The 26,518-nt window shown below is 41.8% G+C and overlaps 2 protein-coding genes across 4 annotated transcripts in view; one reads left to right on the forward strand and one right to left on the reverse strand.

Annotated features, from left to right (window-relative positions):
- Positions 1 to 11,982: 11,982 nt before the first annotated feature.
- Positions 11,983 to 16,525, reverse strand: fam72a (family with sequence similarity 72 member A). Its single transcript, XM_014166319.3, has 4 exons — positions 15,735 to 16,525; positions 15,367 to 15,444; positions 14,750 to 14,874; positions 11,983 to 14,321 (listed from the first exon to the last, which is right to left on the reverse strand). The coding sequence occupies exons 1-4, from the start codon at positions 15,878 to 15,880 to the stop codon at positions 14,227 to 14,229; spliced, it is 444 nt and encodes a 147-aa protein (XP_014021794.1). The 5' UTR covers positions 15,881 to 16,525; the 3' UTR covers positions 11,983 to 14,226.
- A 149-nt stretch (positions 16,526 to 16,674) lies between these two features.
- Positions 16,675 to 26,518, forward strand: part of LOC106582832 (SLIT-ROBO Rho GTPase-activating protein 2) — a 135,703-nt gene continuing 125,859 nt past the window's right edge. For all 3 annotated transcript variants that reach the window (XM_014166320.3, XM_014166321.3, XM_014166323.3), the window contains exons 1-2: positions 16,675 to 16,830; positions 18,464 to 18,940. In XM_014166320.3, coding sequence (XP_014021795.1) covers positions 18,874 to 18,940 — 67 coding nt within the window. In that variant the 5' untranslated portion in view covers positions 16,675 to 16,830; positions 18,464 to 18,873. The remainder of the gene's footprint in view (positions 16,831 to 18,463; positions 18,941 to 26,518) is intronic.

Below are 26,518 nucleotides of genomic sequence, written 5' to 3' on the forward strand. Positions count from 1 at the left end.
CTTAAATGTAGTATTCTTTTATTTTTCTCTGAACAGATTTGACCACACACACTTAATAGATAGAGTTGGACTAGGTGCAAAACGCCATTACCCGTGGGGTCAGTCAGCATCGCTGTTGAACTTAGAATCAGTGGCTAATGGCTCAATAACAGTGGCTCTGACCAATGATGAGGCAGGGCTGTTGTGGGATCACAGAACAGATGATACATTTCCTTCTCCAGAAGATCAGACATTTTGCCTCCAATTTATACTGAATAAAAATGTAAATGCAACATGCTACGATTTTACTGAGTTACAGTTCACATAAGGAAATCAGTCAATTGAAATAAATGAATTAGTCCCTAATCTATGGATTTCACATGACTGGGAATATAAACGTCCCTTTTTCAGGACCCTGTCTTTTAAAGATAATTCGTAAAAATCCAAATAACTTCACAGATCATCATTGTAAAGGATTTAAACAGTTTCCCATGCTTGTTCAATGAACCATGAAACAATTAATGAACATGCACCTGTGGAACGGTCGTTAAGACACTAACAGCTTACAGACAGTAGGCAATTAAGGTCACAGTTATGAAAACTTAGGACACTAAAGAGGCCTTTCTACTGACTCTGAAAAACACCAAAGGAAAGATGCCCAGGGTCCCTGCTCATCTGCGTGAACGTGCCTTAGTCATGCTGCAAGGAGGCATGAGGACTGCAGATGTGGCTAGGGCAATAAATTGCAATGTCCGCACTGTGAGACGCCTAAAACAGCGCTACAGGGAGACAGGACGGAGAGCTGGATGGCAACAACAACTGCCCTTGGTGGAAGAGTGGGGTAACATCTCACAGCAAGAACTGGCAAATCTGGTGCAGTCTATGAGGAGGAGATGCACTGCAGAACCTAATGCAGCTGGTGTGGCCACACCAGATACTAACTGTTACTTTTGATTTTGAACACCCCCCCCCTTTGTTCAGGGACACATTATTCCATTTCTGTTAGTCACATGTCTGTGGAACTTGTTCAGTTTATATCTCAGTTGTTGAATCTTATGTTCATACAAATATTTACACGTTAAGTTTTCTGAAAATAAACACAGTTGACAGTGAGAGGACGTTTCTTTTTTTGCTGAGTTTAGATATCTGTTGGTCACAGATACCTTAAAAATAAAAGGTAGGGGCGTGGATCAGGAAACCAGTCACTATCTGGTGTGACCACCATTTACCTCATGCAGATCGCCTTCACATAGTTGGTCAGGCTGTTGATTGTGGCCTATGCGAAGTTGCTGGATATTGGCGGGAACTGGAACACGCTGTTGTACAAGTCGACCCAGAGCATCCCAAACATGCTCAAAGGACGACATGTCTGGTGAGTATGTTGGCCATGGAAGAATTGGGACATTTTCAGCTTCTGTGTACAGATCCTTGTGACTGCCACGCCTGCTCCCTCCCTCCAGCGCTCAACGTCGCCTGTCTACTAGCCACCGGGCCTGGCAACCCACATTGTGCACACCTGGCAACCATTATTGCGCACACCTGCTCCCATTGTTAAGCACACCTGGACTTCATCCCCACCTTGATTACGCTCCCTTCTTATAGCCCTCACCCAGTTCAGTAATCAGGCCGTATTAGTTCTGTTTTCATGTCAGACACGTCTCTTGTTTTGTAACGCTCTAGGGGGATTATTATAAAACTAATCATCTGTACCTGCGTCCTGACTCTGTCTTCATTAAAAAGTGACATGGGGCCGTGCATTATCATGCTGAAACATGAGGCGATGGCAGAGGATGAATGGCATGACAATGTATCGCTGTGCATTTAATTTGCCATTGATAAAATGCAATTGTGTCGTCTGTAGCTTATGCCTGCCCATACCATAACCCCACCATGGGGCAGTCTGTTCACAACGTTGACATCAGCAAACCGCTCGCCCACACGACGCCATACACATGGTCTGCAGTTGTGAAGTATGTTGGACGTACTGACATTTTTTTTAAATGATGTTGATGGCTTATGGTAGAGAAATGAACATTCAATTCCCTGGCAACAGCTCTTGTGGACATTCCTGCAGTCAACATGCCAATTGCACACTCCCTTAACTTGAGACATCTGTGACATTGTGTTGTGTGACAAAACTGCACATTTTAGAGTGGCCTTTTATTGTCCCCAGCACAAAGTGCATTTGTGATCATGCTGTTTAATCAGTTTCTTAATGTCACACCTGTCAGGTGGATGGATTATTTTGGCATAAGCAAAATTCTCACAAACAGGGATGTAAACAAATTTGTGCACAACATTAGAGAGAAATAAGCCTTTTGTGCATATGGAACATTTCTGGGATCTTTTATTTCAGCTCATGAAACATTGGACCAACACTTTACACGTTGCGTTTGTATTTTTGTTCTGTGTAGATTGAACACCAATGAGACGGTGTCCAAATTGAAATGTCTGTCTAATTTCAAAAGAGCTATCTTTTGATGTAATAGGTAAATGATGGTTGGTAATACAGATATGATCTTCCTTTTAGTCACAACCACAACAGTTGAATTGTGGGGTGGCTACTGGCTAGATCTTTATCTGGGGGTTTATAAGGCTACTTCCTCATCACCAAGGTAGCGAGAGACTGACATTCTGTGTATTCTCAAACATTGGTGGAGCTGTAGTTAAGGATACGTCATAGATAAGCGAACATTGATTGAGAAATGATGGCGTACCAATCGGAGGCAACGAGACAGAGAAACCGAGGGAGGCGTATCCATGGGTTAATGTTAGGGCACACTGACCTCAGCCCCATAATGAAACACCAACAAAGAACCATCTGCACAGCCACCAGAGACCAGAGACGAGGAGGGACACTTTGGGGATAGGGTGGGGGAGGGACTGATAGGAGCCTAGAGACTAAGGAAGGACAGAGAATGAACCAGGGCTGGCCGAGAGATGTTTGTATTTATTATGGATCCCCATTAGCTGCTGCCAAGGCAGAAGCTACTCTTCCTGGGGTATTGCAAAATGAAGGCAGTTATATAAAAAAAACATGACAATACATTTCACAACACATTAAGTGTGTGCCCTCAGGCCATTACTCTACTGCTACATATCTACAACACTAAATCCATGTGTACGTGTGTGTATAGTGCGTATGTTATGTGTATGCATGTGTCTGTGCCTGTGTGTCTCTTCATAGTCCCCGCTGTTTCATATGGTGTATTTTTATCTGTTTTTAAATCTGATTTTACTGCTTGCGTGAGTTACTTGATGTGGAATAGAGTTCAATGTAGTCATGGCTCTATATAGTACTGTGTGCCTCCCATAGTCTGTTCTGGACTTGGGGACTGTGAAGAGACCTCTGGTGGCATGTCTTGTGGGGTATGCATGGGTGTCTGACCTGTGTGCTAGTAGTTTAAACAGACAGCTCTGAGTATTCAACATTTCAACACCAATTGTAATTTTCCTAAGTCCCTCTTTGTGGCACCTGACCACACGACTGAACAGTAGTCCAGGTGTGACAAAACTATGGCCTGTAGGACTTTCCTTGTTGATAGTGCTGTTTTAAGAAGGCAGAGCAACGTTTTACTATGGACAGACGTCCCTCATCTTAGCTACTGTTGTATGTTTTGACCAAGCAGTTTAGTCTCCTCAACTTGCTCAATTTCCACATTATTCATTACACGATTTAGTTGAGGTTTAGGGTTTAGTGAATGATTTGTCCCAAATACAATACTTTTAGTTTTTTGAAATATTTAGGGCAAACTTATTCAAGTGGAATGAAAGGACAAGGAGGAATAAGAGAATGTTTTGGACCTGTAATAACAGGGAATACGGAGCCCTCATACAAAGCAGTGGTCTCCAGTGCACATGGTGAAATAAAGTTGGGGCTCAGGGGAATTCAGTGGTGTATATTTAAAAACAAAGACTTTTACTCAAGTAGTATTTTACTGGGTGACTTTCACTTTTACTTGAGTCATTTTCTATTAAGGTATCTTTACTTTTACCCAAGTATGACAGTTGGGTACTTTTTCCACCAGTGGGGGATATACATGGCTCCTCAGACTCACAAACTAGAACCCCCTTAGCAGCCTGTGAAATGGAGGGCAGCTGTAATTATTCATGAGCAAACTTCCTGTAAATGGCAGAATGACGCCAAGTCAACTGAAACTCAGAAGGCTGATCAAGACTAATGTTTAACCTAGCCCAGGGCCTGTTCTGTTTCCAGCAGACTCTGTCATCTCAACATTTCACATTTACCACAAACTGAGGGTTTTTAAGTCCACACCAGAACACAAGTATTTCACATGCATGTCCTCTCATAGAAGGGAAAACCACTATGAACAAGAGCATAACATTGCTTGCTTTTTAATTTAGAACTACTGAAAAGTGATGACTATCATGACTTCAATGCAAGTGTACTCACAATAGTGGCACTGCTGATAATGATATAATGTTGTATAATCATATTAAAACAGACATCTGTGTGAATCACACAGTCAATAACAAAATATCTACAGGTAAAGGAGCTAGATTACTTAGCATCCGCTGCCCGGTAGCCTGTCTTTCTTGCCCAGCTGTAAGCAAAAGTAAACTGCTAGTGTTGTCAAGTATAGGGCTAGGCACAAAAATTCACCCCCAAAAAATACACAAAGCCTGGAAAACTGACCCTTTAAAGTGAGAATAAAATCTAAAACAGAACATGAATAAAATGGTATCTGAAGGTAAAGGTTCAATCAACAGATTTGAAAAATAACAGTACAACCTGATTGGTGGGAGACTCTTGGTCGGCTGGTTGCCTAGCAACACATATTGGTGGGTGAATTGGAGGGGAATGGGGGGAGGGCTCTGGGCTCTTCAGTAATGTTCCAGAGCAGCAGGCAGACTAGGGAAATACCTGGCACAATTCCCAAGTAGACAATCTGAAAAGGAAAGAGAGAGAAAAGGGAATAGGGTGAGTGTCTTAATGTACCGGTGATTATATTTCTGGTTGTGTGAAGGGAGGTGATTTAGCTGAGCAATAAAATCCACTGCACTCTCTTGTACTTAGAAGCTGATAACATGCTATATAAAAAGTGAATCCTACCAGGTGAGAGGGAAAATATGTAGTATATACACTTATCTAAATGTTTTTGGAAAGGATTGACGAATTTCATGCAAGTATTACGTAAAGAAATGAAGTGCAGTTTTGACTAGACCTACAGTGGCGAGAGCCAAAAGAGAGAGTGAAGGCAAAAAGAAAGGAAAAAAAATAATACAAAACAGGACATTGACTGTAACTTCTGATAAGGGCATAGAGGAGGTGAGATAGAAAGGGAAAAAATGAACAGGAAACAGGCCAGTTTGGAAAGCTCAGATAAGAGAGCGAGAGAGAGTGTGTTTGTGTAGATGCAGGTCTGGCAAGTGTGGGTGTAAAATGTCTCTCAGCAAGTTTCCACTAGCTGCTCTTATGCCTCGTCTGAGACTAATCGCAATATTTCATGTGAAGCAAAATAGGGATAAGAATAGACGACAAAAAGGGTAGTGGGGCAGAAGGTGGAGAAGTGAATGGAAAGAGCATGGGAGTAATAAGAGAAGGAAAATGGGGAGGAAATAGGAAAGTGAGGGAGACAGTGAAAAGAGGAGAGAGTAGGGAGAGCAGTGGTGGCCTGCTGGTAGGCAGGGCTTAGAGAGTAGGAGGTGGGTCTTGGGACTGGGCTGGGGACTGGCTGGTGCAGGCGGTCTCCAAGGCCGATGTGGAGCCTTTGTCAGGAGGAAGAAATTAGGTTCTGTTGTGATTAAAGGGAAGGTTTCTATGGCAATGCAGCGAGCTGTGCGCACAGAGAATTTAGTTGGGCGTGGAGGGGGCTCAGTAGGAGTCGAATTTCAAAGCAAACATCCTCCTCCATATCATCTCTCCTGCCTCTTTCTCATATTTCCTTTTTTTAGCTTAGATTTTTTTTTTTTTCATAGTTACACAGTGAAATTTCAGAGTGGATTAGTCACAGTCTCCCTTCTTTACAAACTGCTGTCAAATCTCTCCGTATAGGGAAAGATATTATTAGCACCCTGTATAAAGATGAAAAAAAAATACTATATAAAATAATACAAATACTGAGCTATATTGTATGCAATTTTTTGGGGGAAATTATTTTTATACTGATGTGTGTTTGGGGTTATTGGAACACAGTATAATTGGTACTTGGGGTTATTGTCTTGCTGAAGATCCACTTGCGGCCAAATTTCAGCCTCCTTTTAGAGGCATCCAGGTTTGTGGCTACCAACATATTTTGTAGTAGCCCTTTTCTGTATATGCATTTTTTTGAACCGCAAAACCCACCACTGGTGTACTGGGCCAAAGAGCTCTATTTTAATGTCATCTGACCATAGCACCGGTTCCAATCCAAGTGCCAATGCCGTTTAGCAAACTCCTGGAGTTTACATTTGTGGAATGACATGAAAATAGAGCTCTTTGGCCACACACACTAGTGGTGGGTTTTGCTATGAAAGAAATATGCAGAAAATAACCTCATACCTCCTTGTAAAATATGGTGGGGGATCTTTGATGTTATGGGGCCATTTTGCTTCCACTGGTCCTGGGGCCCTTTAAGGTCAACGGCATCATGGTGCAGCACCAAAACATTTTTACACAAAAACCTGGTTGCCTCTGCCGGGAGGCTGAAACTTTGACGCAAGTGAATCTTACAGCAAGACAATAAGCCACAACTGAAAATCCACAAAGTAATTTGTAATTGATCACAAAATCAACATTTTGCAACTGCCATCTCAGTCTTCAGACTTGAACCCCATTGAAAACCTCTGGTTTGAATTGAAGAGGGCAAGGATCTGGAAAGACTCTTCATTGAGGAATATAATTACATTTTTGTACCGCAATCACATTTTATATATAGTCCCCTATCTGCCTGAAAAGGCATAAAACAATATCCTACAAATATTCATGATCAAACTTTTAGATATGAAAAGGAAATGAAAATTCCCTTGATACCAGTAACTGACAAGCAGGAAACAGACTGGAAGGATAGAGGTAGGAACCACCTAACACACATTGTCATTCAAAATCATTCAAACTCCTTCATCACATATTAAAGCCTTTATCGAAGCTCTTTAACAATGCGGATTGTTCTTTGTGGCTATCAATCTATGCAGTGAACCTACAATGAGTGGAACGGCAATGATCTGCTGCCCTCTTGTGTTCAGTTGTCAGAGAGGACAGCAGGGGGGTCTTGACAACAGACTTGAATAGGCAAAGCCGGGTGGCCTGTGACACATAAAAAAAACAGCTGGCTGCCAGACTGAGAGAAGTCTCCTAACCTGATTAGTTCAAGCTAAACAAATCACACTTTGTTGAAACAGACCATGATGATGCAGCACCATGGTTGTGGACTACAGGAAAAGGAGGACCGAGCACGCCCCCATTCTCATCGACAGGGCTGTAGTGGAACAGGTTGAGAGCTTTAAGTTCCTTAGTGTCTACATCACCAACAAACTATCTTGGTCCAAACACACCAAGACAGTCGTGAAGAGGCCATGACAAAGCCTATTCTCCCTCAGGAGGCAGAAAAGATTTGGCATGGGTCCTCAGATCCTCAAAGTTCTACAGCTGCACCATCGAGAACATCCTGACTGGTTGCATTACTGCCTAGTATGGTAACTGCTCGACCTCCGACCGCAAGGCACTACAGAGTAGATGTCGACCGATTAATCGGAATGGCCGATTAATTAGGGCCGATTTCAAGTTTTCATAACAATCGGAAATCTGTATTTTTGGACGGTGATTAAATTTTTTTTTTTTAGACCTTTATTTAACTAGGCAAGTCAGTTAAGAACACATTCTTATTTTCAATGACGGCCTAGGAACGGTGGGTTAACTGCCTTGTTCAGGGACAGAACGACAGATTTTTACCTTGTCAGCTCAGGGATTCAATCTTGCAACCTTACGGTTAACTAGTCCAACGCTCTAACCACCTGCTTTACATTGCACTCCACGAGGAGCCTGCCTGTTACGCGAATGCAGTAAGAAGCCAAGGTAAGTTGCTAGCTAGCATTAAACTTATCTTATAAAAAACAATCAATCAATCATAATCACTAGTTAACTACACATGGTTGATGATATTACTAGTTTATCTAGCCTGTCCTGCGTTGCATATAATCGCTTAGGTACACGTTGCTCCAACCATAAACATCAATGCCTTTCTTAAAATCAATACACAAGTATATATTTTTAAACCTGCATATTTAGTTAATATTGCCTGCTAACATGAATTTCTTTTAACTAGGGAAAATGTGTCACTTCTCTTGCAAACAGAGTCAGGGTATATGCAGCAGTTTGGGCCGCCTGGCTTGTTGCGAACTGTGAAGACTTTCTTCCTAACAAAGACAGCCGACTTCGCCAAACGGGGGATGATTTAACAAAAGCGCATTTGCGAAAAAAATCACAATCGTTGCACGACTGTACCTAACCATAAACATCAATGCCTTTCTTAAAATCAATACACAGAAGTATATATTTTTAAACCTGTATATTTAGTTAAAAGAAATCCAGGTTAGCAGGCAATATTAACCAGGTGAAATTGTGTCATTTTGCGTTCATTGCACGCAGTCAGGGTATATGCAACAGTTTGGGCCGCCTGGCTCGTTGCGAACTAATTTGCCAGAATTTTACGTAATTATGACATAACATTGAAGGTTGTGCAATGTAACAGGAATAACGTTTTGTTTGAGATGATAGTTTCTGGATTCGACCATATTAATGACCTAAGGCTCGTATTTCTGTGTGTTATTATGTTATAATTAAGTCTATGATTTGATAGAGCAGTCTGACTGAGCGATGGTAGGCAGCAGCAAGCTCGTAAGCATTAATTCAAACAGCACTTTTGTGCGCTTTGCCAGCAGCCCTTCGCAATGCATTGCGCTGTTTATGACTTCAAGCCTATCAACTCTCAAGATTTGGCTGGTGTAACCGATATGAAATGGCTTGCTAGTTAGCCGGGTGCGCGCTAATAGCGTTTCAAACGTCACTCGCTCTGAGAGTTGGAGTAGATGTTCCCCTTGCTCTGCATGGGTAACGCTGCTTCGAGGGTGGCTGTTGTCGATGTGTTCCTGGTTCGAGCCCAGGTAGGAGCGAGGAGAGGGACGGAAGCTATACTGTTACACTGGCAATACTAAAGTGCCTATAAGAACATCCAATAGTCAAAGGTATATGAAATACAAATCGTATAGAGAGAAATAGTCCTATAATTCCTATAATAACTACAACCTAAACCATCTTACCTGGGAATATTGAAGACTCATGTTAAAAGGAACCACCAGCTTTCATATGTTCTCATGTTCTGAGCAAGGAACTTAAACGTTAGCTTTCTTACATGGCACATAATGCACTTTTACTTTCTTCTCCAACACTTTGTTTTGCATTATTTAAACCAAATTGAACATGTTTCATTATTTATTTGAGGCTAAATTGATTTTATTGATGTATTATATTAAGTTAAAATAAGTGTTCATTCAGTATTGTTGTAATTGTCATTATTACAAATAAATACTTTTTTGATGTTTTTTTTTAAATCAGCCGATTAATCGGTATCGGCTTTTTTTGGGGGTCCTCCAATAATCGGTATCGGCATTGAAAAATCATAATCGGTCGACCTCTACTACAGAGGGTAGTGTGTACGGCCCAGTACATCACTGGGGCCAAGCTTCCTGCCATCCAGGACCTCTATACCAGGCGGCGTCAGAGGAAGGCTCTAAAAATTGTCAAAGACTCTAGCCACCCAAGTCATAGACTGTTCTCTCTGCTACCGCATGGCAAGCGGTACCAGAGCGCCAAGTCTAGGTCCAAAAGGCTTCTTAACAGCTTCTACCCCCAAGCCATAACACTCCTGAACAGCTATTTGCATTGTCCCCCACCCCCTATTTTACGCTGCGGCTACTCTCTGTTTATCATTTATGCACAGTGACTAACTCTACCTACATGTACATTTTACCTCAATTACCTTGACTAACCTGTGCCCCCACACATTGACTCTGTACCTGTACCCACTGCATATAGCCTCGCTACTGTTATTTTACAGCTGCTTTTGAATTATTTTTGACTTATCTATTTTTTACTTAACACTTATTTTTCTTAAAACTGCATTGTTGGTTAAGGGCTCGTAAGTAAGCATTTCACTGAAAGGTCTACACCTGTTATTTGTCACATGCACCGAATACATTTTATTTAATTTGATCATAAAAAAAAAGAGTATTATAGAAGTGCAAGTAATACTATCTATCATACATTAAATCAGAACTGAAACGGAGACTTGTGGTCATTGACTTTTGGTTGAAATTCAGGTGATAATAGTTTATGACAAAAGCAGCTATTCTCCCTAGGCATAGGTCCTTCACCTGGCGGGTAGCTATGGCTGTGTCTGTGTGTGCCGCTCCTCTCAAGCCACTAGGGGACGCCGGTGGCAGTTAGATGAGTTTGCCGTCTTTCTCCTCACTCCTGCATAACGCAATGATCCCTCCTTCAGCAGGACCTATGGAATATTATCGCTTATAGCGGGTATACAGTAATTGAGAGGGTTCATGTTGACAGTACAGTATGTTTGAACGGTTTGATCTTCATCGACAGTCTTAGTAGTCCGGTGAAGGGAATGAAAAACAAAGACTGCAAAGTATCATAACCGAAAATGATATTGTTTGAAGGGAATGATTCTCTGGCGTAGTTCTCCATGGGAGAGAGGCCGCTCTTCCTCGTCAGTAAGAGGAGACTCCTCTGTGTTATAGTCATCCCTGAGGAACACAATCACACACAAACAGGGTACATGTAGAAACACACAAGCTAAAAACCAAAACACAAAAGTACCAACCCAGTGACTGGAGGCTGTATGATGATATTCCATCTGGTGACGTCTGGGTTCTAACCCAGTAGAAAAATCAGGACAGGTCTTCTGGTTCATACTCCTTATCAATATCCTGTGAGAAGAAACAGAGAGAGGGTTACATTGCACAATATGATGTGTGTGTACATACAGACTGACAGTAGACTGGTCCTGATCTTCATGCTGAAAGATGAATGAAGCAAAGTACAGTGAGATGAAAACCTGCGCCAGAACGCTCAGGACCTTAGACTTGGGGCGAAGGTTCACCTTCCAACAGGACAACGACCCTAAGCACACAGACAAGACAACGCAGAAGTCTCTGAACGTCTTTGAGTGGCCCAGCCAGAGCCTAGACTTGAACCCGATCAAACATCTCTGGAGAGACCTGAAAATAGTTGTGCGGCAATGCTCTCCATCCAACCATGAGAGGATCTGCAGAGAAGAATGGGAGAAACTCCCCAAATACAGGTGTGCCAAGCTTGTAGCGTCATACTGAATAAGACTCAATGCTGTATCACTGCCAAAGGTGCTTCAACAAACTACTGAGTAAAGGGTCTGAATACTTATGTAAATATGTCTAAAAAACTGTTTTAGCTTTGTCATTATGGGGTATTGTGTGTAGATTGATGAAGGGAAAAAAACAACATTTTAATACATTTTAGAATAAGGCTGTAACGTAACAAAATGTGAATAAAGTCAAGGGGTCTGAATACTTTCTGAAGGCAGCGTGTCTTACTATACTTTAGGACTTCTTGGGGACCAACAATTTCCATTGAAAAATTCATCCCTAACCTTAATTTGAACCCTAACCCCTAAGCCGAAAATAGCCTTTCTCAAAGTGTGGATGGCAAAATGGCCTCACTTCTCTGAATTTTCATTGGTTTACTATTCTTGTGAGGACTTCTGGTACTCACAAGTATAGTAAAACCTACACACGCCCATCTGCTGAGTGTGCATATGGACTCCTACCATGGCTGTGCTGTATTGTGTGTTGCTGGCAGATCAGGACAGTCAGAGCAACATTCCAACATCACATCCACAGACATTACACCTACACAGTTAGAGCTGAACTCAATGGGAGAGAACTCACATGTGAAGATTTGCTTCAGTACCTGAAGATTCTTTGTGACCAAAAAGTTCACAAAACAATAGATATTTTGGAAAAGTTGTGTATTATCAATACAATAAGCATTAAAAATAACAAATGTTTCAAACTACCAATGCAGTTTCAGTGCAATTTCAGAATATACATGTTTTTTTCAGCAGGGCAAGTCACATCAGTATAAACACAGCAAATGCCTGTTAATAAATACATACATTAAAATTAATAAATAAAAGCACGCTACTGAAGTTAATCATATTCAAGGGAGATTTCTATTTTTTTTTTTTAATTGGTCACTGTTTTGATGGTCTTCGATTATCTCCCTATTGTCCTATGCTATAGGAAGCTCTCAGGTGATACCTTCACTAAGGTAAAACTTCAAAACAAAAATCAGCCTCCAAACGTAACACTCAAATGCAAGTGAAATGTAAAATAAACAGAGAAAAATAAAAAAACGACAGTACACTACAAAGCATTGCTTTTGTGAATGAAAATGAAACAAAGGGAACATTTAAGTGGAAAGAGATTGTCTGTGGGATTGAGATAATCATAAGATGTGATCCACTAAGCCAGAGCTTAGAACATCATTTAAAACGGTCCAACGCAGTGGCTTTCATCTCAATATGGACTCACTTCTGGGTAACAATCAAGTACCTTGCTGTGATAGTTTATTAAAATGGTCAAAAATAAGCAAAAATAGCTTTTTAGCAAAGAGCAATTTCTCAAGCAAGAATTTTGCTAAGACTATCGGAGTGGTCTGAGTGGGGAGGGGAAACGGAAAACTAGTTGTTATTGGCCGAGAGGTTTGGAACTCTTTCTTATTGGTCCATTAACCAATTCACTGCCTGGTGGTGATACCAGGCACATCAAAACTCCATCCCACCAAAACAGGCTGAAACTTCAGGTGGTCTTTTCAAACAGCTCTCACACTAAAAGGGCATTATCATCATATTCACAATTTCACAGTATTATTCCAACCTCAGTGTGGAAACATAAAACAATCACATTTTGACTGCGCTGGGCCTTGGTGACTGCCATTTCAAATTGGTGACTGCCATTTCAGGTATTTGGTGTGCATGTCTACCTTTCGTACTGCTCGTTACGACCCCAAAATAATTTCCCATGTAAGCTTCAACATATCCTTTTAACACAGGCATAGCTTGTCTGCTTGAACTGGGAGGTATATTAACGCTAATTTAAGATATGTCACTCATTGCGACAGTACTTGCTGGGCACCGATGCATCAAAACAAAGCTAGCGAACACATTTTAGCTCCAGTGAGAGGGTGAGCATGACCTCCTGCGATGACAGTCAGTTCTCCACAGAATACAAATCCGATCCAAGGCCATTAGAATACAAGTCGAGAAGGTTGGCTGAAGCAAAAGCTTCAGCAGCAATAGAAAGTTCTGCTCGACACACGCACTCCTTTATATAAGTGATCCATACTCAAATATACAGTATACTCATATAGTGCTCTGACAAGCACACAACCGTTCAAGTGTTCAATCATACTGGGTTAGGATAGCAACGCTCTCACTGTTTTTTGCTGCAATATTGTTACTATGTCAACAATGTAGTGAGTGGACGTCAACTTTCCTTTTCACGATCATGTATTTTCTGTCTGGCTCCTTCGCCAGGTTCGGGTGACATGTGCGTAATTAGGCTTAATCTGTTTTCCTAGAGCATCTTCAGTCCCACCACAGAGGCGCCCTAGAACCAAACTCGTATCTATAGTCTATGTTCTAGTACCATTTGTTGATCACACTGGCCCTCCTCATGAAAGAGTGACAAGATAAACTGGCAAATACTCAATGTAAACAATGTCAGATTCTGAAACCGAAACACAACATCATCGTGATTGTTCAAGGACCAACACAGGACTGACACAAATCTAAAACACAGCATACAATGTTCAATCCAGTGTCCAATGGCAATAGGCAACCCAAAGGGTATAAAACAGCCATGTGAAATGTTGAGACCATCCATCCATCCGGCTGTCTGTCCGTCGGTGAATCAGAAAGATGAGTTTGTTTGATTGGGGGTTCAGTTGTGAGTTTGAGGAGAGAGGGCAGTTCCGACAGTCCAGTTCTATCATTGGTTTCGCCCAGAGAGAGAGAGAGAGAGAGAGAGAGAGAGAGAGAGAGAGAAAGATCGGAGAGTGTTTCTAACAGACAGATGTTGGGAAGGGGGATGTGGTCACAGGGTAAGCCCCCCTCTCCTCTTTCGCTCACTGCTTCTTCTCCATCTGTTCCTGGGGGTTCTGGTAGGTCTTGCTCCTCCATCTCTCATCCCTCTCTACCTGATACACTCCTCCTCTGATGGGCTTTCTGATTCCTCGTTCTCACTGTCCTCTAGCTCGGGAAGGTCTCCCCACAGCAACAAGTTTAAACCTGCAACAAAAGACAAAGTCATCACCAAAGTTTGTGTGTGGCAGACTGTGTGGTGCAGCAGTTTAATTAAGTCTTTCCTCGCCAACTAGCTTAGTCAATCAAAAAATGGCCAAAGCTGAAACAGGCTGGCATCCAGGCGTTGCACAATGACCCCAAGTAATATATTCAACCTCTGCATTTGTTTCTGCTGGTGCTTACTGATGTGGTAGTAGAGATAGGAAGAGTACACACACAATGCCAAACATTGTGTCAGTCGGTGTTGCATCTTGTCACAAACTATGCATTTAGGGGAAATTCTTCTTTACATTTACTTTAACTAACTCCTTTGGGTTCAGGACATTCCTCTTGGGATACAGTCTGTATTCTTCATGAGCAGGTACTGTAAGAGGCCAGTGTGCTGGGAGACAGTGAGTGAAAGAAGTTTTAACCTGTAGCATCCAGTCGGTTGAGGGTGGACACAGCATCACTGTTAAACATCCAGAAATGGCCATTGTTACAGGACAGCAAGCAGGGCTTACAGGGAGCGACCACGTGATACCCCACAACATTACCACTGAAGAGGGGGAGAGAGGGGAGGCAGAGAGGAGGAAATCGATACAGAGAAACGGGGAGGGGGAAATTTATATGTAGAGAGGGAGGGTGAGAGAGAGAAACAAAAAAACATGTCAGCTTTTTATAGGGAGCACCTGTGAAAGTGCTAACTATCAGTAGGCAGTAGGTGTCTATTATCTACCCAATGTGTTTCTGTGAACAACAACAAAGCACAGGAGAAACAAAAGGGGCCTGACAAAAGCCTTCCTGTACCCACCAAACTGCTGGCTGAACAACTTTCCTACTGAAGCACAACACATGGACATTTGCATGCATTTACATTGGTATTTGTCAATATAAATATGAATTAAACAACACCCCCACCAAAACAGCCACCACAGTGTTTGCGCTGTTATTTTATTAACATAAAGCACATAGGATTATATGGCGATGCAAACAGGTTAGAGTGACGTGAGCAGGCAAACCTGTGATTACAGTAACGTTAAATACATACCATTTCAGGCAGGCGATATCTCTCAGTTTGCATCTGCAGCTTTCTGTAGAGTAGCAGCTGGCCACAAAGTCAACAGTTCTAGACGAGGAGGTGGGTGGGGTGGGGTGGGGGGGGGTTATTGGGATTGTTAGAAAGAACAAAGGGGCACCATCTCATTCTAGCCATAGAGTGTGATAATGGATAAGAACTTATGTTGATTTATAAAGTATTCACTATATCTCACAGTAATCACAAACACTCAACATATGAACAAAAACAACTGACAGATGAGAGACCCCCCCATAGTAAACATAATATTAGCTCATTAGTCACAACTCCATCCACACATTCAGTGATCATGTCATTACAATAGTGGCGGTATTGCTTACCTGTTGGGAGGTATGTCCGTAGAAAACAGCTCAATTTCTGTGTCTGCAAGAAGTACTGCCTTCATTCCTCTTGTGCAGAGTAGACTCTCACAGTATACACAATTCACTTGAGTGACACATTTGTTTTTGAAGTTGGAGGTAGACATGCTCTTTAAATACTGTTCTGCTAGCCCCAGAATCCCAGTGTCCAGAGGAAATGTGTCAAAACAGATCGATCAATGTAGCAATGGTAGCTCCTCTGAAACGAACGTTACCAAAAATAAAAATGTATAGCTAACTGTTACCTAAGTTAGCTAGCTAAACACTATTGTTACTGGATAACTTATTAGGTAACTTAGCTAGCAACAACTAGCTGGAGGTCGTTAGCAGCAGGTTGGTTATAAAACATACGCCACAAATCAGATGGCGTAACGTTATCATATAGCTACCGTTAACGTTTCCACGTCTATATTGGAGGTGTCAATAATTAGCTAACTAGATAGCTACCGACTCTTGTTGATGGCAAGCTAGCTACATTAACTACTTGTCAACACAAAGTCGCAAGATAGCTATCGTTAGCTACGTCAGTTAAAGTAACGAGTGACCACAATAACACAGCATCCGATGTTCAAAATAGCTAATGGTCTGTTGCCATTTCAACTTATCTTCGAAGTGCTCTTCCCATATGAAACAATCTCCTGAATCTTTGTTCAGTTGCGTCGTTGCATTCACAGATTCAGTCAAATGTTGTAGTAGTAGCCAGCCAGCTTCACTGTTGTGTTGATTGTTTATAACTTCCTGTTAGCTACCGATACTTCCTGAAACATTTTTTAAACGGCTTTAGGTCGAATTTCGATTGGCTCTTGAGGACAATAATGACTATTCCATTGGGTAATAATCGTATGTCACGCCTACCTAGGTAATCTTGACAGTCGATTTAAAGGATGTTATGCCATTCATAATCAATTCAGCCAATCGAAAGATGCAAAATCTCATATGTTTCGATGAAGAGGCGGGGTTATTTTTGAGAATTGGTGAAGAAAGCACCAAATAAATCTTCACGAGGGACTTCAATTAAATAGTAAAGCTCGTATTCTCATGGAAATCGACATACGAGGTAAAATCAATGTGGTGCATGTATAAGATTTGCTTTTAGCAACTTGCATTGTAAAGCGTGTGCGATGCAGTATGTGTTTATATCACACAAATAGTTAGAAAAGTAACTTTTGCAAGTCATAACTTTGATGTATGTCAACGTTTGTAGAAAGACAATGGGTATCTAGCTAGTTAGCAAACGGTATCCCGGAGACTTTACCTTCTTATTATACCTCAGTGGACTTGACTAGCTAGCTCCTTAGCCTACCTCTGGTCCTGAGACTTTTCTATGGCAAAAAAATAGCTAAATGCGTTATTCTTATAGCCTGATGTAACCATCCCTATTATTTCCCCCTTCACTTATGGATGAGTGAAAAGGAAATAATTGTGAATTTAGCGAACAGGCTGATTCCGCAAGGCTTTCATTCTTATGCCACACATGTTCAAATGGAACAGTTGTATTTCCCTCCGCGTATAAAAGCCTTTCGTTTTTCACATTGTTGTAATGTATGTATTTAAATATCCTCCTATTTCTTTTCTACAGCCAAATGCATCTTGCGACAATATTGGAACTTGCGTGATCTGACCGCAGATAGAGCAATGAGCTAATTATAAATATATTTGATCTGAATGTCTGTAAAAAAAATATATACATGATAGATTTTGACCTCATGCTACAATTCCAGGCTATATTGCAGCCTACTACTCTACAAGATCCAATGTTGTATATACAATGTTATATATGTTATCGTTAATATCATCTGTAGGGCTAAACTTTGATAGCACCTTCTTTAAAGGGGTTTTCGCTCAGCCGCTATAGTTAGTTTAGTAAAAGAGCTATAACTCATTGATTGGTTGACATTGTGATATGCCCATGTTTTGCAAACACCATATGACTCTATTTCCCTCGAGATAGGCCTAGGCTATATTAACTGTAACGTGTTCTAAGCTACCTATAAACTAATACAAAGTGTAACTGCTTATATAATTTACAAGCCCTTATAAAAAGGTACCCCAGTTTGTTTTTAAGTGTTATTACCCTTTTCTGAGTTGAACTGTTTTTAGTCAATTATATTGTCAATGTCATGGGCACATTGGACCACATTGAACTGAAATATATTTGGACCTTTATGTTCTCTGGACTCTGCCAGATATGGCCCCACCCTAAAACAATCTAATGCATTTCTCTCAGGTAATTAGTCAATCACATTTCAAGAGTACAGCTATTATATTGAGTCAGATTAGCCCTATGTTTTATTACAGTGTAGTGTGTAGGCAAGGGTCCGTTCACCAACTCTAACCGTCACTGTTAAGAACTACAGTTGGATCTCATCGGACTGCCCTCCCAACCCTGTAAACCCTACACCCAACCCCCAGACACATGGCAACACCCAGCATCTGGCCTAATCACTGCAGTATCAATAAAGTTGCCCATTGTTATAGGTTTGAATGATGTGTAAAGCCCACTATTTTATCCATACATACACAGTATTAAATACTGGGCTAGTGTGATAATGAATATGTATGGAAAGCACTCTGCAGTTTATGTATCAACCAGATAAATGCGATACATGCTTAGTGTGTGGGCTTTTCCCCCATGCCTGCGCATTGGCTTCCCATTCCCAGCTCATCCATGTACCCCACTCTGACTCTAGGAGGAAGCGCAGAGAGCCACGGAGCCAGGCCATCCTCCGACCGTCGTGGTTACAACCACTCACTGAAGGACTAAACTTTTTGGGAGTCTCCTCATCCGGCCGTGCTGGCTGACTGGTTATTGTTGGTTTAGGGGAATGCATCTCTCCTCTGTTTGCTCTATAAACGGGTTTGGGAACGCATTGAGGAAGGGGTCCACACGAATGGGAATACGGCAGCGCCAAACTCTTACAATGCGGCCAGAGTGAAGGGGGCAGAAGACAATACCATTCCACGGGCTGTGGGGCTGCTCGCTACAATATTTCAGTGGGGTCTGCTTCCAGACGAATTGTTTCAGTTCCATTTTTTCTCTCTGATTGCTCCTATAACCCATTATTGCGACGAATAGTGCTTTTGATTAGAAGAACAAGCCATGACGTCTACGGCCAAATTCCGAAAGGACAAGGAGATCGTAGCCGAATATGAGACTCAAGCTAAAGGTAATACTTTTCTACCAAGTTTTATATTGTTATAAATGCTGTTTCTTGCGCTCATGTTGGCTATCCAGCCCACAATGCCTTGTCGCATTTATTTTCCGCTTCGTGGATACGTCAACGTGGATCAGTTATTCCTGTCTAAGCCTACCCCAACATCCAAACGAATAGCCTATTCATTTTACAAAGGGTAACACCGTGTGGGTCCTATTTGATGGGTTTAGTAGGCGGATTATTGTTGTTTAATTGTCATCATAGTCTACCGTGGTGTCAAATCCAAGCGTTCTTTTAACAACATCTTGATAACCTATTTTATCGAGAGTAGCCTACCAAATCACCAGGCCCACAGTTAAAAAATACATCTGATAGCCTTATGTCTGAATTACGCTGTGTTAGTGCATTCATATACCGCATTAATAAGACAGTATGAAATGTGGTTTTTGCTCGCCATGGTGATGTTATGTATGTAGCCTACAGATTCCACATGCCTGTGAAACAACGCAGGGCGTTTTCTCTCCCTGCAGGTCTCCCTGCCTTCTGGTGTGGTGCTAGGCATTCAGAACAACGTTAGGAATAGGACAAACTTGTGAATTAAATGGCCCGTCGCCTCACGTGCGAGGGTCTGTCCGAGGGTCACCGAATGTCGCCTGAACCAAGGACACGGGAGCACGGGAGGGTTTTGGCGAGGTTTTGTCAAGGGGGAGAGGATGAGAAGGGGTAGTGTTTAGCGGGTTAACTGTTTACTCGCTGATGGTTTATCGATGTTTGTTGTCAAGGGGATCATGGTATTTTCATGGTTAGGAAGTCAGTCATGTTAGATGTATATCTGAGTGGTAATAAGGATTGGAGAGGAAACTGTAGAGTGAGAGAGAGGACAGGAGAGAGAGAGAAAAGGACAGGATATGATCCTCCTAATCAACAGCACTGCACCCACAGAAGATTAGGTGACCCCCCCCTGTTATGGGTCAGAGAAGGAGACAGAGAGGGGGACAGACACCACTTCATCATAAGCTAGTCAGGTTAGCTGTATCCTAACAGTCTGAAAGCGCTCCCCCCTCTCCTTACCGTACCTCTTTAATTCACAACCCCTGCTATAACTATACCCAAATCCATCCATATAGGAGAAATGAATGGACAGGTTTCCAACAGTGGACAGACGGGAAGAACAGGAGAGAGAAGGAGAAGAAACGTTTGATTAAGTTGGCACAGTGTGTTTGTGACTGTAACAGACCAGTAAGACTAGCCCAAAGGCTGGCAGATGGCGATATTGAGTCACGTCATCTTACCGTCCAAATGCATTGTATGCAGCCGGCAGTACATTCGTTTCCCCGTGGACCGATTTTTACCGAAAACATTTTCCATTCAGGCTTTAAAGGCTTCGATTTCCTCTTTATGCATATTTTAATTTTTACACCACAATGCTAGTGGCTGAATGCTAATCCCAGATGATGTGTATCGTGTTCAGCCAATCATGTTACAGCAGTCTGGTTTTTCACCCCTAACCTAATGCAGGGCTGTATCTCATTAGTGGAAACCAAGACTCTTCTCAGGGCGGGTCTGTCGGTTTTGACCCTTTTCGTCGCAGGCGAAGAGAACATACGCAGCAGGTTAGGAGAATTAGGTTAAGGTTAGGAAAAGGGTTAGGATTAGCTAAAATGTTAAAATTGTCCCCAACGCGAATCGAACATATCTAGCTACAACCAGGTCTGCCCTGAGAACAGTCTTGGTTTCCACTAATGCGTTGCTGCTGAAGCCCAAATCAATGGACAAGTGGTTTTTTGGTAGTGACGTAGAGAAAACAAACCGGCGTGAGCGTCAACGGTGTATTTTTCTCAAGTGTATGCGGAGCGATTCTGATAAAATAAGCAGATAAATGGCATGGGTCGTTTGTTGCAAAGGAATTTGAGAAATTGTTAATTCCCTATGCTAAGTAGACTAGCTAAATATGTAGTTTAAAATGTATTGGTCTGTAAGCTAAGGTTTCAGTCAAATGAGATATATATTTGAAACAATGCAGCCTACCTGTGTTGATTTTGGTCGTATATAGCCTAGTCGTATATAGCCTAGTCGTATATAGCCTAGTCGTATATAGCCTGGTCGTATATAGCCTAGTCGTGTATAGCCTGGTCGTATATAGCCTAGTCGTATATAGCCTAGTCGTATATAGCCTGGTCGTATATAGCCTGGTCGTATATAGCCTAGTCGTATATAGCCTAGTCGTGTATAGCCTAGTCGTATATAGCCTAGTCGTATATTGCCTGGTCGTGTATAGCCTAGGCAGACTGAGCTGGAAAAATCGAGGACTCCGATTTCAAGAGAGAATACTTTTATGTTAAACGACGAGACTAGCTAAGTTCTTTATGAACTGCTAGGCTGTATCTACAACTCTCCTCACAGTTGGTGAGCTAACATAACTGTTTAGTGCTGGCAGGCAGGTACAGTAGCTCCCATAGGACATATAAGGCGAGTCAAAAGGAACACACAACAATAATATGTAAGGGCTACATAGTGAACATAACAAATACAACTGTTTAAATGGATTCTCTTGACATTTAAGTTGGTTTTCGCAACGCGGTGTCTGTGAATTGACGCGCTTCACTCTCGCACGCACATTTTGAGGCGTCAAAAGAAACTGCGTCAAAAAATAGTTTTAACCAGATTGCCTGAACGCGATACACAGGATTAGCATTTAGCCACTCTTGCATGGTGGTGGAAAATGGTGTTTCATAAGGAAAGTACACATATTTCCCCAGTTTATTTCCTCTTTTCTCACCATTAAATAAAGTTAAGGAGTAAATCGAAGCCTATGCAGCCTGAATGGAAAATGTTTTAGGTACCAACCGGTCCACGAGGGATACGAATGTATTTCCGGCTGCATACACAGAAGAGAACAGAGGGGTAGAAAGAGAGGCTGTCGTGGTCCAATGAGGAGGAGGCTGGGAAGTAGGCCCATACCTTTTCTCTCTCTTTCATTCTTTTTTCCCTTTCACTCCCCACCCTGGGAATGGAGCATGAAAGCAGGTCAGATGTATTCACAGATAGTATGGCTCTCTATCGCTTAGCAGCATCACACTGAGGCCATGACCCTGTAGGATCTGAGTTGTTGGCAGTGACTTGTTGACCAGTGTTTGGGAGTAGTGAACTACATGTAGTTAACCTAGTAATTTAACTACATTTTGAAGTAGCTTGGTGGTATTTGAACTGAATTCAAATCTAGGTAGTGTTTTCAGTAGTTAATAACGTTTTTGCCATGTAGCGGTGTAGATAGCTACTGGAACTACACACTACTTTTTTAGCAAAAATAAAATATGGGCAATCATTTCCTTCATTCTTTGGCATCAGACCTGTCTAATTCTCACTTGAAACATCGTTTTTTTGTGTTTAATGGGCTAAATTACACATTCTGTTAACATATGACCCCAAAGTGAACTGGTCTTGTAATTTGTAGTTGACATTTCAGATTTACATATGATGATTTTTCACAAATTAGTTTGGATGTAGTTAACTAAAGTTACTTTGAAAGAGTAGTTAAGTAAACTATATTTCTCTTAAGGGTAGCTTTCGTGTAGCTTAACTTCTTTCAGTGTAAAGTAATTTGTAACTTGGTAAACTATCTTTTCAGAGTAGTTTCCCCAACACTGCTTGTTTCAGTGTGAAGTAATTTGTAACTTGGTAAACTATCTTTTCAGAGTAGTTTCCCCAACACTGCTTGTTTCAGTGTGAAGTAATTTGTAACTTGGTAAACTATCTTTTCAGAGTAGTTTCCCCAACACTGCTTGTTTCAGTGTGAAGTAATTTGTAACTTGGTAAACTATCTTTTCAGAGTAGTTTCCCCAACACTGCTTGTTTCAGTGTGAAGTAATTTGTAACTTGGTAAACTATCTTTTCAAAGTAGTTTCCCCAACACTGCTTGTTGCCCTGAAGGCTGTTGCTGTGTTCCTACAATGACAGAGGTTTCATGCCTGGCCAAGTATCTGAGGTTGCTGCAGTGAGTCTGCTTTCTGAAGCAGAAAATGTGTTCTTACTACAGTGTTATAAGAATATACAACAATTTCAGGGAGAACACCTACGTCCTCTTTTTCTTAATGTTTTCTCCCATTTCATGCCCATCGGTGCTGTAGTGGCGCCAGGAGAATTGGATATACTCTAATGTAGCCAACGTTTTCCCAAACGGACCACCCAGCGAAGGAAAGGTGATCTGTGTGAAGTTCTATGAGAAACAGTAACACACTCTGACTGACCTAAAATGATGAATCCCATATTAGTATTTCAGAGTCAGGTCAACCCAAGTTGTACTGTGCAAGTAGGCTAATAGTAGGCCGTCTATTAAAGCAGATAAATTAGTCTGTCAACTGAGTCACAGGTTTCAGATTTTTCCATTTTGTCCCCCCCAGGTTTTCATTCTCAAAGTCACATATTTTTTATAGATGTCACGTCCTGACCAGTAAAAGAGGTTGTTTGTTATTGTAGTTTGGTCAGGGCGTGGCAGGGGGTGTTTGTTTTATGTTTCGGAGGTTTTGGTATATGTTCTATGTTAGTATATTTCTATGTCCGTGTCTAGTTTTTCTGTTTCTATGTTTAGGTTTTTTGTTTGACCTTCAATTGGAGGCAGCTGTTTCTTGTTGCCTCTGATTGGAGGTCCTATTTAGTAGAGGTTTTTCAGCCTGTGTTTGTGGGTGGTTGTTTTCAGTCTAGTGTTTTGTACCTGACGGAACTGTTAAGCTGTCGTTTGTTTTGTTTACGTATTCAATAAAAGTTAAAAATGAGCACTCAACCCGCTGCGCCTTGGTCTACTCCCTTCGACGGCCGTTACAATAGAAAAATAGAAAAGGTCCATAACAATGCTTAAACCACATCAGGAGACCGCTTTTGAGGACTAAGAAAAAAAATACATTTTAGATTTATTTAGTGTAGTTACCCTTTAATTCAAGTGCACAGGCACCTAACACTGCTATTCAGTTAGCAGTGTTTCTGTAGCACATGAGATGGAGTTCGCAAGTAATCATGATATCATTCAGCCAGGTAGGCATAGGCTACTCTGTAGCTTGTTAACATTTAATTGAGAAGGTTTTTGGGAAAGCCTTTCCATCTACAAGAAGACGATTAGGCCTATCATTAGCATTGCTATATTTTCCCCATTCCTTAATTGTTTTAAACCTGGACATTTTGCTTCATATTATGAGGCATGTCTTACCTTGATTCAAAGTAACCTATAACCAAAATCCCACCATGGAAACATGGAGGCAATTATTTTATAAAGACTTTGTTATTATGCATTCTCCTGTTCTATTGGTTTTCTTTCAACTTTATGTCATTGTCTAGCAGCCAAAGGCATTATCCTAGTCATATTAGCAACCCATAATGGTTGTTGCATCTTTAGATCTCCCCTCTTTCTAAATGTCTAACAGATATTTCCGTCTCTGTCCATGAAACCGTTTGCACGTGCATTTTAGAACGGTGTCTTCCGCAAATTGCATTTTGTAACATTCGCGCGTCGGCTACTGCCGTGTGCACACCGCTGCGCCTAAAATGTGAAGAAATAACAGTTCATCAACATTTGAAGCGAAACGTTCTGTTCTGATCTGTTCCATCAGCCTTATTAATTGATATAGCGTAGACCTCCACTCCACTACTTTGATAGGCATCATGGGGATTAAGAAGTGAGTATACGCATTGCCCTCTGAATAATAAGTGGATATACAGCGTATAGCTGTGTATACCCTCCACTACACCACTGAAGCCCATTGAACATGGCAGTGTTGAGTTTGTGGATCAACCTCATCTCATAGTTTCACTTTGGAATCTGCCATAATTGTATATATTTTTTTTGGACCCATTAATTCCACGTGGTTACAGGGTTAATTCCACATTGTTACAGGGCTAAAATAGAAACAACTCAAAGGGTTAAGTTTAGGTATACATTTAGAGTGGTTAAAGTTAGGGCTATGGTTTGGGGAAAGCTTAAAATGTAATAATTAAAAACAATGCGTTTTTTTTCCATTAAGTATCATCAAGTACTCTCCCTGCTAGAGAATTGTGAATTGCCGCGCTCTGGCTCTCAGCCTCATCAGTTCAAGCCCAGCGCTGTGCCATTGTTTTTGTTTTGGTGAGCGCCGACGAAGGCATATATCCACGTCCTCAGGACCTTTTCATAAGTCCCAAATCGACGGCTCTTTCCTGTGGCCAGCCTGTGTGGACAGATTGGCACCCTGGCATCAGTGGCGTGCTAGGGCTTTGAGACTCTAAGTCTCCAGCAGGCTGGGTTAGCTGTGTGTCTGTCCCCTGCCGGGTCCTCCTGTTCCCCTGCCACACCTGTCATCGCTGTCTTTAAACAGCGGGTAGGGTAACATGTCTGTGTTTTACCAGGTTGTAAAGAATTTCTATTGTGTTTACTAGTGTAAAAAGTCTACTGAATAAACCATCAATTTTTTTTATTTATATTCCCCTATCTATCCTCTCTCTCTTAATTTTGCTCGTATCTCTCTCTGTGTAGCTGTGGTGTCTCTCCCTCCCAGCAGAGCCCCACTAAGACATTAATCTGCACCCTGCAAGGAAAGCACATGTCCCCTCCAAGGAAAATGAATACAAATCTACAGGCCTGATAGCAATATTGTGCCAGGGCAGCTATACACACACACACAGTTTATTCTGTCAGGTTCTTGAAAGGGGGAGGGGATGGGATGTGGAGGTGTTGCCTGTCTGTCTTTTCTCCCGACTCCCCCTCTTCCTCTTTCTCTCCGTCCTCGGGGCTGTTCTGGGACTAGGAAAATAAATGTATGCAACTCCTCAGCCCTGTATTCCAGAACCAGCAGCTCAGCAGAATAGCACGCCCCATTTCACAGCTCTGGAATTCCACAGGCAGACTGTTATTTCCAGTCCAGTCCCAGGTGGTGTGTGTGTGTGTGTGTGTGAGAGAGAGGAATGTCACTCCTACGGAGATGCAGGGACTAAAATGTTACGAGGAAGCCATCTCGATTACGACACAATTACACAATTACTCAAAACGCAGTTAGACAGTAATAACACACAAACGAACAAATGGACACACACACACACACACAATGGTCTCAAGTGTGACACAGAGAGAAAACCGCTCGCTCAAAGAGGCAACAAGTCGTTTTCCTAGGGAGATCCTCCGTCTTCTCTCTCTCTCTCTCTCTCTCGAGAAATAAACCATATCATATGTCATCGAAAAGGGTTTAAAATCTCCCTGTTGTATTGGTCCGCCCAAAACAAACAAGAATCCATTTATATTCCTGATAGAAATATTGGTTGGAAGGAGGTCTGAGTGTTGGAAGGCTGAGCTCTGAGCTGTCCTGATTCTGTAGGGAACCATTCTGGGGATGACAAATGAGAAATCATAGTTCATATCTGCTTTAGGCTGTCCGTCTCCCCCTTCTCTCCCCCAAAAGACACTCGGTGGAGAGTTGCTATGGGTTTACACACTCCACACGAACAGTTCTAATCTCCATTGAGAGAGGAAGCTGCCCTGTGATCTTAAAATTGTCTGTGTGCTTAAGCAACTCCTAACTCTCTTGGAGACGTATGATATCAACGGTGTGTGTGTGTGTGGCTGATGGGAAA

The sequence above is a fragment of the Salmo salar genome, chromosome 22, assembly GCF_965601325.2.
Source record: "Salmo salar chromosome 22, fSalSal1, whole genome shotgun sequence".
NCBI classification, from domain to species: domain Eukaryota; kingdom Metazoa; phylum Chordata; class Actinopteri; order Salmoniformes; family Salmonidae; genus Salmo; species Salmo salar.